General features: G+C 50.0%; 1 protein-coding gene across 1 annotated transcript; it reads right to left on the reverse strand.

The window, feature by feature from the left end:
* Positions 1 to 1,560: 1,560 nt before the first annotated feature.
* On the reverse strand, positions 1,561 to 13,606 carry LOC101338221 (methionine synthase-like). Its single transcript, XM_004327320.4, has 8 exons — positions 13,473 to 13,606; positions 12,091 to 12,166; positions 9,418 to 9,573; positions 7,707 to 7,903; positions 4,646 to 4,846; positions 3,755 to 3,947; positions 2,202 to 2,314; positions 1,561 to 1,737 (listed from the first exon to the last, which is right to left on the reverse strand). The coding sequence occupies exons 1-8, from the start codon at positions 13,518 to 13,520 to the stop codon at positions 1,651 to 1,653; spliced, it is 1,071 nt and encodes a 356-aa protein (XP_004327368.2). The 5' UTR covers positions 13,521 to 13,606; the 3' UTR covers positions 1,561 to 1,650.
* Positions 13,607 to 14,430: the final 824 nt, after the last annotated feature.

The following is a 14,430-nucleotide window of genomic DNA, read 5'->3' on the forward strand; positions in this document are numbered from 1 at the left end:
GGAAAATGAGTCCCCGTCTCAATCTAGCACAGATTAAATGGACCTAAAGAAAGCATACAATTCTCTTCACTTTAAGGGCAAGCGATGCCTAAGAAGGCATGTTACTCTGCAGGTAAACATGTATATGCTACAGTTATGCAGAATTATCGTTTGCTAAGGTTTTTTTCCCCTTTCACCTCCAATGTACCTGAGTGTATATTTGATATAACTGCTTTGGGGCAAGGCCAGCTTACATCATGAGGGGAGGGGGCACTGTCTCGCAGACAATGAAGGCTGATGGTGCCTATGACATAGACAGTAGCTTCTCTCTCCAGTCACTGTGTTCAATGGGGCTCTAATCCCAGAAAGGGTACCTAGTATATTCAACACGGTCGTTCCCATATGCATTTCCCCAGTATCTTTTCACCTCCATTAATCTCTTATTCCCTTTCCATGAGCACCTACCCTGTGCTGAGCTCGGGGACCCCCTAGAGATCTCTACAGAAGCTGCCGTCTATCAAGCTCTCACTGTGCGCCGCAGCCCATGTTACCTGCCTACGTGCATCACCTCCTTTAATCCACACCTCATGCCTGTGAGAGAGGAGCTAGTCTCTCTTGTCTCCATTTCACAGATGAGAAAATCGTGCTGATACTTCAGTCGCACAGCAAGAACGCGGCAAACCTGAAACACGAATCTGGGTGTGTCTGACTTCAAAGCCCTGGTTCTTAACCATCTCCCTGCGATGACCACAAACAAGTCCACATGCTGTTCCCATATCGTGCGAGTCTGGAGCTGGGGCAGCGCCAAGAAGGAAGAACTGAGTGGAGTGATGCCGCTCACCTATCCACGCTGCATGGACACGCAGCTGAGCCGAGAGCCTACTCAGTTCCGGAAAACAACCCAAGGCTGTTCACTACCCTTAGCGGCCACTCTCTCCGCCCACCTCCTTTTTCCCCCCTCAGGGTGAGGGAATATGAGATCACGAGAGGACAAAATGCTTGGAGAACGTGACTGTATCTGACCTGCCAGGGCCAGCAGCAGCCTGAGTACCTCTGATAAGCTGGCGGGGAGAGCATGCCTCTGGCCACAGGGACTTCTGCAGGCGTCTAATCGAGGCTTCAGAAAAGGAGGTCTCGGGAGAGAGAGCAGAGTGATGCTTCTCCCCTGTCAGAGTAACCGCTCTAACCACTCAGGACAAAATGCCCCGTTGCTCACAGCATCACTCTGCCACAGGGTCACATACCCCTATTCAACTGACTTGCAGCCTTTTCTCTGAGAAAGAAGAAAGAAAGAAAAGAAGAAAAAAGAAAGAAAGGAAGAAATGGTCTCCTAGGTCTGGGGTAAAAATGAAAAAAGCAAGTTGACTTGCTTTGAAATGCAAAAGACCTCCATCTCTGGCTTGTCCTAGTCCCGAGGGACCGGGGACCCCCCCGGATCTTGCTCACTGCTCTTCATTCAAAGTCCCCTGGGAAACAGCTGCTTGTTTTCCGAGAACTGTAGGAACACTCTGTTCTTCCACAAGGTCCCACCAAACGTCCACAACCTGGAGCGGCACAAAGGTCAACCAGATGCAGACAGGCTCGCGGCCGCTGTGCTGTTATTATTAAGGCACTTTTGACTGTGTTTCTTTGAGGAAACAAGTATAGACAAGGTTAAAAAAAAAAAAGAAGTTATTCTGTATCATATCCCAGAATGGGTCCCAGCCATTTCTCAACCTCGGCCACAGACATGCTCTTCCTCAAAGCATAATCCTCAATCTGCAAAAGATTAAAAGCAGTTTATTAAACCAAAATGATAAGACTTTGTGAACTCAAGTTTACACAGCATTCGCCAAGATACATTAAGTACGTTTTACGTCTTTTGCCTTAACAGTAATCCACTGAGTTAAATGGAGACAGATATTTATCTATTCATCGAGGTGCCTTATTTTCCGGGCAGAAAAACAACATGTCGTAACTACCTCAGGCTGAGAGCCTGGCTGGGGTGTGTGTGTGGCAGGGGTGTGGCAGGGGTGTGGCAGGGTTGGTCTCTGTGTAAACGGCAGGGCGAGAAACGGGGCAGTGGGCTGAAATCAAATCAAGACATAAACTGGAGCACATTTCTTCATCCTTTCCCTCTCATTTTCTTCTCACTCACATGTAAAATAAAACAGGTCTAACAGTTCCATTCAAAACAAGACAGGCCTCTAGGGATGCCACACACAATGAAACAGCTAACCTACCTGATCCTTGGAAATTTTCCCCACGGCAAAATATCTGGACCTCAAATTGGAGAAGTAAAGGCCGGATACCGCTGAAGCAGGTGCCATGGCCAGCGATTCTGTTAACCTGATGCCTGGGGAGAGCAGCATGGGGAGAAACGTTCATTTATTCAGTGCTGAGACAGGCCTGCCGAGTGGTAGGCTCCCAGCATATTCTTGTTTACAAGTGAATGAGAGTGAGCTTGTGCCTTCCAGGTGGACATGTGAGACAGCATGAAAGATGTGGGCAGACTCGTCTAGCAAATTCCCGCCAAAGGGATGAACAAATTCAGGATGTGCAGATCTCCTCTAACCTGGGGGGAGAGGCCTGGAAAAGACTCTCTACATTCTTATGCCTGCCCTCCAAGATCAGCCATGGAGGCTACGCCTGGGCCTTCTAGACAAGGACTCCAACCCTGCAGATGCGGACACCACCTGGACCTGCAAGTGCACCTGTGAGGCCAAGGCCACTAGGGGAATGACAGACAGCCAGGCCCCACTGAGGATGAGCCCACACCAAGGCTATCTAGTCTACGCCATTCACATTCTGGACAAGGCAACGGAGCGACGTAAAGGCTCGGTGCTTTGCCAAAGGTCGCCCAGCTGGCTTACGGCAGAAACGGGTCCCCAAGTCCCCGTCTCCTGTCTCCTGGAGCCGCTGCCATCCTGCCAGCCTAGATTCAATGAGCCTCATAGCTCTTCATGTCCATCTACATTCCTTTAACGTCTTCGGCGTGGATGGCACGCTTTTGATGAACGCCACTGAAAACAGTACACTGTGTTCACAGTGGTGCAGAAGTAAAGAGAGAGGGAGCAGAAGAGAAGGGTGGGAATTCTGTGAGACGAGGGTCCAGAGACACTCCTAGAAGTGGTGGAAGGAGAGAGCGACGTGAAATACATTATTAAAGGTTACAAAGGTCGCTCAATAGTGGAGAGACACACGTGTAATAGGAAAATGGGGCAGGGGATGTACGGGCTGATGTGAGTCAGCTAAGCTCCCATCTATTGTAGGTGAAAAGAAAATAATGAAAACTGATAAACCTGAAAATGGTGATAAAAGACCACTACTCAACAATAATTCTACAGGGCCTCCATGTGCACGAATTGAAATGAGTTTCTTTTCCTCCTGTTAAAATAATAATAATATAAGGGCCTCCCTGGTGGCTCAGTGGTTGAGAGTCCGCCTGCCGATGTGGGGGACACGGGTTCGTGCCCCGGTCCGGGAAGATTCCACATGCCGCGGAGCGGCTGGGCCCGTGAGCCATGGCCGCTGAGCCTGTGCGTCCGGAGCCTGCGCGCCGCAGCGGGAGAGGCCACGGCAGTGAGAGGCCCACGTACTGCAAAAAATAATAATAATAAATAATAATAATAATATGGAGGTGAAGGACTAGAACACACTGCTGGAAGTGAGAAACGACGGGATCAGGGATCTCACTGTAAGCCTCTCCATGTCTCCCACCTGCTCCATCCGCACGCCTTCCCCCTGCTACCGTGTGTGTAACATGAGGCAGGATGCGCGCCTGCCCGGTGCTGACCTGTGTGCCGCTCCACGTCCGCCAGCCTCCACATGGTCAGCTTCTCGGTGTGGTCGGGCTGGCTGGGGTAGCCGGGCGCCGGCCGGATGCCCTCGTAGCGCAGCCTCCGCAGGTCGGCCACGGCCAGCTGCTCGCCGCCACAGTAGCCCCACAGCTCCCTGCGGACCCGCACGTGCAGCTCCTCGGCGAAGGCCTGGGGCGGAACACACCGTCGGACGGAGGCGGGAGCCCTTCTCCTGCCTTCCCTCCTGCCCTCTGTCCCGCCCGCAAACACACCTCCCTGACCCGACAGCAGGTGGGGGAACCGGCGAGAGGGATGGGCCGGGGGCTCAACTCATCTGTACTGTCATCAGCTGCTCTGCGGCTCAGTTCTGGCCTCAGCCCAGGCTCTCAAGGATCATATTCAATGATCCGAGGATCCGAGGCCCTTCAGACCTTTCTCTGACGCTCAGGCTACAGCTTGTTGTGGCCAGAAGGAGGAGCGGGGACCATGACAGCAGCCAGTGACTCTGCTGTGAGCCTCGGGAAAAGGGGAGCGGCTCCCACAGCTTAGGCTGCCCCACCCGACAGAGGAAGATGAGGGATCTACAGGCGAGCCCAACATCACAACGAGAAGCTCTGAAACAGAACCTGTTTGGCTCTTTGCAGGGTCCTCTGGAAAACATCAAATCACAAGCACAGGGCGACACCAGAACCAAGACAATGAAGTCAAGGCTCCACGGGCCACTCCAACTACAGCATCGCTGAAGGGTACTCTGTGCCCAAAGATGAGGCGTGAGAGTGACTCGAAAATACAGGATTTAAGAGTATGTGTGCTGTCAGAGCCAAACACACACACACGCACATGCACACGTGCGCGCGCACTCTGGCCTCAGGGCACCGCGGCTCTACCTCGGCCAGCCGGTCCCCCAGTGCCTTGACCATGATGCTGCTGTAGTCGTCACACTCTTCCTCGTAGGCCTTGCTCAGCTCCTCCACCCCGAAGCAGGCGACGGCAAACAGACCCAGGTAGTCAGGGACGCCCGAGTGCAGAGGGGCGATGAAGTCCGAGAGGCAGAGGTAGGGGTCTGCGCTGGCAGAGTCCTTCTCGGCCTTGAAACACAAGGAGTGGGCAGAGTGGCCATTAGCATGGAACTGGCACCAACACACAGAGAAGAGCAATCGAGCACCTTCCCAAGAATACAGCTTCAAATGGGGCTGTTTTGTTCACTGTTACATCCCCAGCACTTAGGAGAGCGCCTGATATGTAGTGAGTGTTCAATAAACATGTGTTGAATAAATAAATGGAACGAGATTTTTAGAAAGATATGACATGAAATGACATACACGGTCGAGAAACCAGTTAACTCGCTCATTCACACACTGACCAAACATTTACTGAATGCCTACAGGAACTGGAACCCTAAATATTCATATAAAAAGGTTTTCTTTTCCTCCAAAAGTGTTTTCAATTCAAGACCCACATTAAATCCTAAAGTTATGTTCAAAGGGGGTCCACTAAGTGTGTAAGCCTCTACTTTACATCGACAGAAGCAGTTCAACAAACGGCTAAGGTCAGCAACACAGGGCCACGTGCTGTCCACCACGGGCAGTGGGTCAGGGGATGGCTAAGGACACTGCTGGGCTGGCCTGAAACCAATCAAAAAATTGAGCAGGATCTGCTTCTGGGGTTCTCTCCTCAGGCCAGGTGGCCATCCTCGCCTGCTTTCCATCTTCAGCTGATGACTGACTTATCCCTGCTATTGAGCTGACAAATAAGGTCTTACACATACTTCACAATCAACACGTTTGCTGAGAAGGTAAATAACAAATGACTAATATTTACTGAGTGCTGACTGTGTCAGGCACTGGTCTTGGTGCTTTATACGAATTAACTAACCCAATCCTCTCAACAACCTTGTGAAGTAAGTGACACCACCAGCTCCATTTTATACAAGAAATCCAAGGCAGCGAGAGCTTGAAGAACTAGTTCAAGGTCAGACAGTGGCAGGCCCATGGGTCTGATCCACAACCAATGCTCTTGACCACTATACAACACTGCTTAGGACAGATCAATTAATGAGCAGTCAACCCAGAAGCTTCACAGCTATTTGCTTGCCAGCTCTGGAAACAAGTACAGTCTAATCGACATTGGGCAAAGAACAGTTAACTGGCTGCAGACAAGAAGGTATTTGATGAAGGCAAGTGGAAATGTCACAGAGCCAGGGCCAGCTATGCAGGGAGGAGCTGCCTTCCACTTGTACTCTGCCCAACAACTGCTCTTTGCTAACAAAAGCCAGGAGAAACAAAGTTTCCCAGCACCACAAGGAGAGACAGGTCACAGAGCCACACAGCTCTTTAAAATAGACAGCGATCAGAGCCACTCAGAACAGAAGACTCCCGGAGCAGTAAGTCACTGCAGCCAGAATTTTCCAGCGTACTGGAAAAAAGCACATCCTTAGAAATAGCTATCTGGGTAGGTAATACACGTACTTTGAAAAGTCATTATATTAAATGCCCTAATACAGTCCCCCACAGACTGCCTGGACATGAATGGTGTTGGATGTAAAAAGAGGTCAGAGGACACAGGGCTTGAAGGATGGAAATTCAGGCCAGGGTGGAGGTTTCTGACCTTAATTACTTCTTTAAAAGAAAAGTCACCACTTCCCTAGTGAGGAGGGGCTAGAACTTAACATTAGAATCCTCTTGTGTTCTGAGGTGTCTGAGCCTGAGTGCACGGAGTGAGGATGCACCAGGCCTGGGTGCAGAGACTGAGGATGTACCGGGCCTGGGTGCACACAGTAATGGTGTAGCTGTCCCCGTTTAACTTGTTATGGTACTGTTTAATGTCCCAAGTTTAAGGATTCCCTCAGACGTTGTTATAGTTAAAACATCTGACATTATGAATTACATTGTGATTATGATTAAAAGCAATACTATCACTCCTGAATGACTGAAAATGGTAATAAGACCATGCGAGAAGCACTTGCTACTGTCCTTTGTTAATGACTGGTGAATTCTGGCTCTGATTCTTGATCAGGGCAGCTTTTTTTTTTTGCGGTACGCAGGCCTCTCACTGTTGTGGCCTCTCCCGTTGCGGAGCACAGGCTCCGGACGCGCAGGCTCAGCGGCCATGGCTCACGGGCCCAGCCGCTCTGCGGCATGTGGCATCTTCCCGGACCGGGGCATGAACCCGCGTCCCCTGCATCGGCAGGCGGACTCTCAACCACTGCGCCACCAGGGAAGCCCCAGCTCATTTTTTATAGCAGCTAAAGGGACATGCTTACAGATTTGCATGTTTAAAGGTGGGGTCATAGGAGAGGGAGCCGTGTGGAGGAGAGCCTGTTCTATGACCCGGGAGAAGCCAGTGGCATGAGAGAACAGCCATCGGGGCGTGGACAGGCTGGGCTCTCCCCTCCGAGCTGCGCAGCTCAGCGCACTCTCCATCAGCTTTTGTTTTCACCTCTGCAAAATGGAAACATATAAACTGCCCGACAACAGGTTGTGTGGAAATGAAACAAGATGGTCCATTAAGTGCCCTGCTAAGCAGCTGGCCCCTGGTAGACATCCAGCGAATGTGTCTGCTCCCCACCCCCCGTCTTCGCCTTGAGAAAGGAGCCGCCAGCCTATTTTAATGACAGGCCCGGATGCAAACCAATGTTCTTGAGCAAGTGAATGTCCACCTGTGCATGACCCCCCGAGGCAGCAGCAGTGTTTCTCCTCACCCATCCAACCCCGACAGGAAACACCTCCCTCCTGCTGGTGCCCGAGAGGCCCAGCTTCTAAACCCACACTGGCCCCTTCTCTACATCACAAATGCCTTGAGCTTGGGGCTGTGACTGGTCATTTGGGGTGAGGTGGGGCAGAGCTATGCTTACACAAAGTTCAAACTTACACCATTCTTATTTATGTTTTGTGAGTGCTTAAAACAAAGAGTAGGGCAATGTGTCCGCTGGCCGCACGGCCTCCGCACCTGCTGCCTGAGTCCGTAGAAGGTGGCGATGGGCTCCACGGCCTGGGGTGCCGCGCCCTCCGCATACAGGTGGATGTCGTCCTGGCTGCTCTGCGCTGGCCAGAACCCAACCACGCCCCTGGCGTGGAGCTGCTTCTGACTAATCAGTGCCTGCAGCATATTTTGGGCATCATCATAGACTTTTTTGGCTTCTTCACCTGTTAGGAAAATATCGTAAGAATTCACTTAGAGATGCCAATAATAACCAGCAAAGCATGCTTCTTTTTAAAACTACTACCTCTCCTCAGTCATCTTCTCTCTTCACCCCTCTCTTTTCCCCTCAAATAGTTTAAAAATCAGTGTTTGCCATCAGCAACCCCAGGTGCATGAGCTAAGGGTTCAGCAGTTCTGCTAAGTGCAGCTCCCGTACACAGTCTGCTTTGCCAGCTCAAGCCACTTATTTTTCCATTTAACAAAAGGCAGAGAGCCAGCTCTTGGCTCCGCGCAGCAATGTGTCAGACAGAGAGCGAGACAAGGCAGGCCAGACCCTTCCACCACCACGTTCCTGGTGCACAGACAGCTCCCCTGACCTCGCCGTGACCCCTGGGGGTGCAGAACAGCCTGAGGAGTGGAGTGTGACTTCAGTGCTGCTCCTGGATGGCCCAGCCCAGGGCCCATCAGGCCCTCACCTGGTTCCGGCGGGAGCCAGTGGGGTTAGGGTTAGGCTTTCTGTCCGGGCCTGGCCAGCCCTGCTTCAGTCACTCAACTGCTCATCTGTGATCACCCGGGAGCAGATCAGAATGAGAGGCCCTTGCCCACTGCTGCACCTCGGCTAGCCTGGGAGCTGCTGAGTCACAGCACCTAACACGCACCCCAGGGCCCCCCCAGGAAGTGGGCAAGGGCCACTCTCCCAGGCTCCCCTCAGCCCTAACCCCACACACCCACCAGTCCACCCCCCACCTCGCTCTGAGCTGGCTGTTACAGAACCCTTTGAAGGGCTTAGTGTTTCGGTCCCATGTCTCTGGGGGCAGGGCTGACAGCGAGACACAGGGCTAGCAGTTTATCTATCAACTAGCTTGTCACCCCCAGCCCCTCCCCAGCAGGCACAATAGCCTCCTTGCCGGTCCCCAAATCAGCCCACGTGTCTGTGCCTTCCCACTCAGTCTCCTCGGCCTGGAGTGTCCTTTTCTTCATCACCACCTCACATTCCCAGTCCCAGGCCCAGTAGCTCCCACTAATCTTCAAAAAGCAGTTCAAACACCACCTCCTCCAGGAAGCCTCTCCTGATGTCCCACTCTGAGGTCTGACTCATTTCCCTGTGTCCACAGAAGCTGGGCCTTGGTACCGCAGCAGGAGCTCGTCCTGCTGTACGGGAATCACCCTCCAATGCTGCACCAGCCAGCCGGGTACCAGACGGCAGCGATGATACATCTTCTTTTTGATACATTTTTCTTTCGTTTATCCCCAGTGCCCAGCATGTAACTGATGTCAATAAACATTTAGTAAAGAATGGATAAATGAAATGCGAAATGTAGTCAGTAAATAAGGACCAACCCAGCAGATTACAAACTGTCAAAGAGCCAAGCGGATGGAACAGTACCCTTCATCATGTCGTAACAGTAAACTCTCTCCTGCATAATCCACCCCGCTGCTCACCATCTATTCTTGTCTTCAAAGTCCCAAGACCATGTCTCGGATACCAGAGCAGTATGGAAGGACTTACTGAACTAACCTACAGCTTTGTCGTCAAATATCTTGGGAAAGCCTCGGTTTGGGTATTTGCCCCGGAGCTGCCAGACATCGAAGAAAGGCTTCCAGTCAATGTAGTCCACCAGCTTCTGCAGGTCGTAGTCTTCAAAGACCCGAGTCCCAAGGAATGTGGGCTTCACTACAGGACAGAGTGAGAGGCGTGAACCCTGGCGCCGGCCTGGGGCTCAGTGCCACTCATGCCTGGTGCCGCCTGCCGGAGGCCTTCCCGCTCTGTTGGTTCCCACGCTCCGCCTCCCTCCTGTCACCCGGAGGAGTTGTTTTACAAAGAGGGGAACTTGAAATTACTGAGGAGAAGGAGTAATTCGCCAGCACATCTTAAAAAAAACTCTTCTTCCCCTGCAGCTGACTGACTGCACCGCCCTTGGAAACTCTTCCCTCAACCCTCCCCACCAACACCCCCGCCCAAGAAACAAGACAGACTGGGGTTGATCTCACTTGTACAAATGAAGATGATACTAAAAGAAAGAGCACTGGAGAAAGACATGTAACAGGCCACTTCCATAACGTTTAAAAACATGAATCAATAATTGATCAATGTATTGCCTACTGAACATATGCACATAATCGAAGTCTGCAGAAATGCACGGAAATGAGGCATCAAATTCAGGATCCTGCAGGGCAGGGAGGGGCTCACAGTATGTATGGTTTTGTCTTTTTTAAGTGGGCAGTAGCTTATTCCTTAAGTGCCTGGTGGAGGTACACGAATGTTCAATACAGTCTTCTTTACGCCTCCTTGTGAATCTAAAAAAGATCCTAAGTGAAATACTGGTGAAGACTTCAGAGACAGACGGTGCCACTGGGCTTCCTGAGGCACCAGTACCGCCCCGTGCCACCAAGTCCCGTTTGGTTAGGCTGGGGTCCAAGGTGACCACTCCGCTGCCCGCTTCCCAGCCCTCACACCCTCAGTTTCCTGATCTGCAAATAAGGATCAGAGAACTTAAACTAAAGCACCACGCTCAGGTGCTCAGGGATAACACGGAAGTCTCGAGAGTGTTTTTCCCTCGTTAGACAGTAACAGTGAGAGGTGAAAGTACAGGAAAAGAAAAGTATGTGCAGCTTCTTAATTTTGCCTGGAAATCTCTACCTTTTGACATAGTTCATGGTAGCTTTCCCCCATGTGTTCCTGGTCATCTTTTTATTATACAGGACAATCCTTGCTTTGTAAATATTCCATTATACTGGTTTGTTTGGTAATGAAAAAGAAATTACAGCTATTCTCCTGACTGAAGTGCCACCCTGCCTGGAAAGTCAGGGAAACGCTCTGCTTCCGGGTCACTCAAGGGTGTTATTCTTGAATGAGCTTGTCGGCCAGAGTTGGAGATGTGTTTGAGGTTTTACCACCAAAGACCTAGAGAGAAGAACCTTTCCTTCTCTCTTTATTGACTTCTTGCAACTACGCTAGGGCTGGGTTGTCCTTAGGGGCCCTACATGGGGCTTAAACAGCCACTTGAAAAGTGTCACCACTGCCACCTGGTGCTGCAGGCCTTCAGTGGACTATTGCCACTGACATGTATTTTGGACGCTTGGCCTGGCTAAAGTGGGCTCCCCCTTGTGATATTTTTCCAATTTCATACTGAAAGGAAAAGAGAAAATAATAGTTTGGACTATATAGTGATTTATATTTTTTCTAAGGTTTACATGTCTTATTTTATCCTCACATTTCCATAAAGTAACTTCTTTTTTACATATTAGAAACTGTCAAACATGGAAGCAATATGCTCAAGGTCACTTGGGATCAGAACCCAAGCCTCCCAGGTCCCCATCTGCCTTCTTCTCACTAAACCGCACTGAACTCAGCAGGACTGAATCTAGAACCCAGCTCACCTACGTTTCCAATTTAATCCACTCTGCTGAGTGTGTGCAGAACACGGGGATCGTGAGCAATGAAAGTGGATTTGAGATGTTACCTTGGAAATACAGATTCAATTAATATAACCCCTGTTCACCCTGTCTCGATTTTGCATTCGTGTCACATGCCTCTTTGAAACTGTCAAAACGTCTTGCACATTTTATTCCTTCATGAACACCTATGCAAGGCAAGAAAAGTGGCTAGAAATCAGAAGGGCAAGAAACCAAATGAAAGAAATCAAAAGAGGGAAGCATCCAAGAGAGAATGAGAGTGAACAAAAATAGGAGAGCCTGCTTCACTGCAATGTTTTAAGGTCTGTTCAACGCACAGGCATTTGCAATTTCAGACATTCCACGTCTGCACTTGGGCCCGCCTGGGACCTAGGCCAAGGTAGTGACAGCACCACCCAGGCAGGTCTCTAGAACTGGCTTCAACCTGAAGGAGGCCCACTCAAACAAAGCACAGAGGCAAGAGTACGGGTTTAGAAGACAGATCAGAGATAGAATGCTAGTAACCTCCCAAGTCATTACCCGAAACTCAGTTTCTTCAAGTAAAAGTGGGGATAATAGCACTTCCTGTGTCAAGGACTCAGAGCCGCTGCAGGTCAATCTCAGGACAGTGTTTAGTTCTCCATAAATGGCACCTGTAGACTTTTATTTTTGATCATCACTGAACATAATTAAGAGTTTTTAGCTGCCTGTTTGATTCTGCTGCTCAGTAAATGCAAACATCTCTTCAGCGCACAGTTATCACATGCACTTTTCTCTAACCAATAGCCATACAGACCTGGGGGAGGCTCTGACAGCCAGTCAATATGGAAACCGCTTTCTCTAGCTTGCCTTAAGGTTAAGTATCTTCTTTCCTATGAAAAAAGGAAAAGTTATTCAGTCAGAGACTCAGCGTTTCAGCTGCTACTATGAAAGCATGCCCAAGGAAGCTAGTAAATAAGTTTTGCAAGAAAAAATATGCTTTTATTCATGAAAATTCATATCCTAGAAAGCTCTTCCTTTTTCATCCAATATGGCTTCACATCAGCACCAGAACAATAGAGAGTAAAGATGCAATGAGCACCCGTTACATATGGATACGTAAATGCAAGGCGGACCTGCAGCCTTCACCGTGAGGCCTCCTGCCTGTACTTCACCTGAGGCTGGGATTAACTGGTGGCCACCGACCGCCCTGAGGCCCAGAAGGCAGAACCAAGAAACAGCCAAACGTAGGCAAACTAAGGAAGGGGAAGGCCAACCACAGTGCCCTGGTCCAGCTGACGCCTCAGAAACTTGTTCCCGTCTCGCTGTCTGTTATCCCATTTCACTTACCTGGCCACCCCTGAAATACACCCCCCGCCTCCCCATACACAAGGCCCAGCAAGCAGATAACCAGGAAGAAATATCCCAACGACCTCTAAGGAGTCATCATGCCTAGTCTCCATGCATCTCCTGAAGCTAGTCTACAGAGGGACAGTTCTTGAAACATTATTCTGCACAGAGAGCTTCGGGCGATCAGGCAGAGAGACTTACACTGGTCCTGCCTAATGTCTGCATTCTCTTCCATTATTTCCTCAAGCAGAAGGATCTGTGGGCGCCACCCCAGTACACTCAGTCCCCATCTCCCTGCTGCCTATGAGCTCATGTTTTATTCATTCTCATAAGTGGCAGCCAGCACAGCACCCAACACCTACTTCTTACTCAGTACATGTTTGGAGGAATAAATAAAATTAACCTTAATATAACCCAAAATTACTGGGAACACTGAAGAACGCTGATGTGAACTAGAAAGAAGGACTTCCCAAAAATGATCCCAAACCTTCCCCTCCTCCAAACAGCAAATTCACATTAAAAACTGTAGGATCGGACTTCCCTGTTGGTCCAGTGGTTAAGAATCCGCCTTCCAATGCAAGGGATGCAGGTTAAATCCCTGGTCAGGAAACTAAGATCCCACATGCTGTGGGGCAACTAAGCCCGTGCGCCACAACTAGAGAGCCCGCGCACCGCGACTACCGAGCCCGTGCACCCTGGAGCCACGGGCCACAACTAGAGAAGCCCGCGTGCCGCAACGAAGATCCTGCGTGCCGCAACTAAGACCTGACGCGGCCAAAAAAAAAAAACCAAAAAACTGTAGGATCGTTTTATTACCCAAACAAGCGGGGACCTGTTTTTGTCACTTACTTTGAGAGACTCATAATGGTCTTGTCTAATATCTTCATATTCTTCCATGATCTCCTCAAAGTACTCATCTTTTAGATTCTCATCTAACAGTTGAGAACACTGAAAATGCAAGATCAAAGTTCAATAACCATAGAGCAGCGAAAGAAGATAAAACATGAGTAATACTGGTCAGTCCTAGGGTCACCTCCTTCAGGAAGCCTTCCCATACTAACATCACTTCCTCTCCCTTCACCAGTTGTGCTAATGCCTGCCTGGCTTTACAGTAAAGGGTTAACTCAGCAGGCCTGGGATGCTCCAATGTTGCACGTTACAAAGAAGAGACTGGACTTTGACCGCTCCTGGGAGATAAACTCTAAGCCCTCAGAATATCCTGCCTGATAAAGAATGTCTTTGTCTACCTGGGGCCTCAGGCCATCCCAGAAAGTTTATGCTAACGATGTGAATTATGGGGGAACTTGGCTTCCGTGCTATCTAACCTCTGGAGGGGTTGAAGCCTGAGAACCCCCTAAGGTACTCAGACAGGTCAGACAGGTGAGCATGCCCTGCCTATGTGACTGGCTTCCAATAAAAGCCCAAGACACTAGGGCTCAGGCGAGCGTCCCTGGTCGGCAACACTCTGTACATGCTGTCACACATCATTAGTGGAAGAATTAAGCTCTGTCCGTATGACTCCGAGGGGAGAGACACCTGGATGCTGGTGCCTGGCCTTCTCTAGATTCCACTCAATTTTAATCTGTATCCTTTCATGGTTATAAACCGTGATTGTGAGTATAACAGTGTTTCTGAGTTCTGTGAGTCCTAGCAAATCACTGAAACTGGGGGTGGTCTTGGGGCCCCAAAACACACTGGTTAGGTACCCCCTCTTCAGGGTTTCAAAGATACTCTGTTCATCTCTCCATCACTGCATTTACCACAGGCTTCCAGCATCTGCCTAGGCATCTACCTCCCTGACTAGAGG

Source organism: Tursiops truncatus, unplaced genomic scaffold, assembly GCF_011762595.2.
Source record: "Tursiops truncatus isolate mTurTru1 unplaced genomic scaffold, mTurTru1.mat.Y mat_scaffold_133_arrow_ctg1, whole genome shotgun sequence".
NCBI lineage: Eukaryota > Metazoa > Chordata > Mammalia > Artiodactyla > Delphinidae > Tursiops > Tursiops truncatus.

Bases quoted from the DNA above. Each gene is read 5' to 3' on its own strand.
- LOC101338221 (XM_004327320.4), bottom strand. From the start codon at position 13,520: ATGGAAGAATATGAAGATATTAGACAAGACCATTATGAGTCTCTCAAA. The intron at 9,574-12,090 runs GTCTGTATGGCT...TCTGTCCTGTAG, and splicing joins GCTGTCAGAGCCTCCCCCAG to TGAAGCCCACATTCCTTGGG. The intron at 2,315-3,754 runs GTCAGCACCGGG...TGCTCTCCCCAG, and splicing joins GGACGTGGAGCGGCACACAG to GCATCAGGTTAACAGAATCG.